General features: G+C 67.0%; 1 protein-coding gene across 1 annotated transcript in view; it reads right to left on the bottom strand.

The window, feature by feature from the left end:
• The window catches only part of DCLRE1B (DNA cross-link repair 1B), a 9,432-nt gene extending 8,469 nt beyond the window's left edge, over positions 1-963 (bottom strand). The window contains exons 1-2 of the mRNA XM_019514100.1: positions 729-963; positions 478-643 (exon numbers count right to left, since the gene is read on the bottom strand). Of these exons, the coding sequence (XP_019369645.1) occupies positions 478-643; positions 729-917 (355 nt within the window). The 5' untranslated portion in view covers positions 918-963. The remainder of the gene's footprint in view (positions 1-477; positions 644-728) is intronic.
• Positions 964-1,056: the final 93 nt, after the last annotated feature.

Here is a 1,056-nt window from a genome sequence, read left to right as displayed (position 1 = left end):
GAGGAAAGGGGCCTCAGTGGCCATTGAGCAGGTGACCGAGGGGCGCAGCCTCCTCTTCAGACCACATCTGGCCTTTCACAACACGCTGCGTGAAACAGAGATTCCTGGGATTGGCTTTAAATGGATGACCAGCTTGGCACATTTCATGCGGCAGCCCCTCCTCCTGGGGAGAGAGTCTATGACCAACCCCTGTGGACTTTCTCTTTGCCATTTTCTGCATCATAAACCTTTCTCCCACCCCCCTCCAGCACCTCTTTCCTACACTGAGCCTTGCCCATCTCCTCATGTGGAAGGCCCCGGGCCACTCTGCTCGCCGCCCCGCCCCAGTCCTCCCATCTTCCGTGGGAGGTGCAGGGACTGGCATGGGGGACGTGTGAAGGGGTGCGGCTATAGTCCCTGCTGTCTCCCAGGCCCTTGGCGCTGGGTGCGAGGGAGAAGCTGGCACGCGACCAGGCGGCCCCGAAACCCCAGCAGTACCTGTGTAGAGCACGACCCCGAAGTCCCCCTCAAAGAGGAACATGACAGAGCCAGGGCAGTGGTGGGCATCGATGGGCGTCACCGTCATGGTGCGCTGGCCCCGCTCATCCAGCGCCACGGCATGGCTTTGCCCCACCTCCAGCGGCCGGATCCAGCACGCATCCACCTGGGGGGAAGGACAGAGGGAAGGCAGGGGCGGTGAGGGCTGGGCTGGGCGAAGCCGGAGGGATGGGGGATGGGCTGGGCGGTACCTGCAGGCGAAGGCGCAGCAGACGACCCGTGAGGGGGGAGCAGTGCAGCGGGCGCCGCCAATTGCGGGTCAGACCGGCTGTGTGGTCCGCGTGCAGGTGCGTGAGGAAGAAGGCGCGGGCGCCGCGCGTCCTGCGGCGGCCCCATAGGTCCACGGCCACGGGCGGCGCGTACAGCAGCGTCCCGTTCATAGCCGTCGAGCCGCCCCGCGTGCCCGGCCGCGTCCCACTTCCGCTTCCGCTTCCCGCCAAGGCCACGCGGTGCAAGCGCAGGGGGCGGCCGCGCTCCGCTTCCCGCCAAGGCTACGCGGCGCATGCGCAGGCCACTGAG

The sequence above is a fragment of the Gavialis gangeticus genome, unplaced genomic scaffold (assembly GCF_001723915.1).
Source record: "Gavialis gangeticus isolate Ggan-Ray unplaced genomic scaffold, GavGan_comp1, whole genome shotgun sequence".
Lineage (NCBI taxonomy): Eukaryota > Metazoa > Chordata > Crocodylia > Gavialidae > Gavialis > Gavialis gangeticus.
Note: the sequence above shows the minus strand (reverse complement) of the source record. Positions and strands in the feature narration are given on the sequence as shown.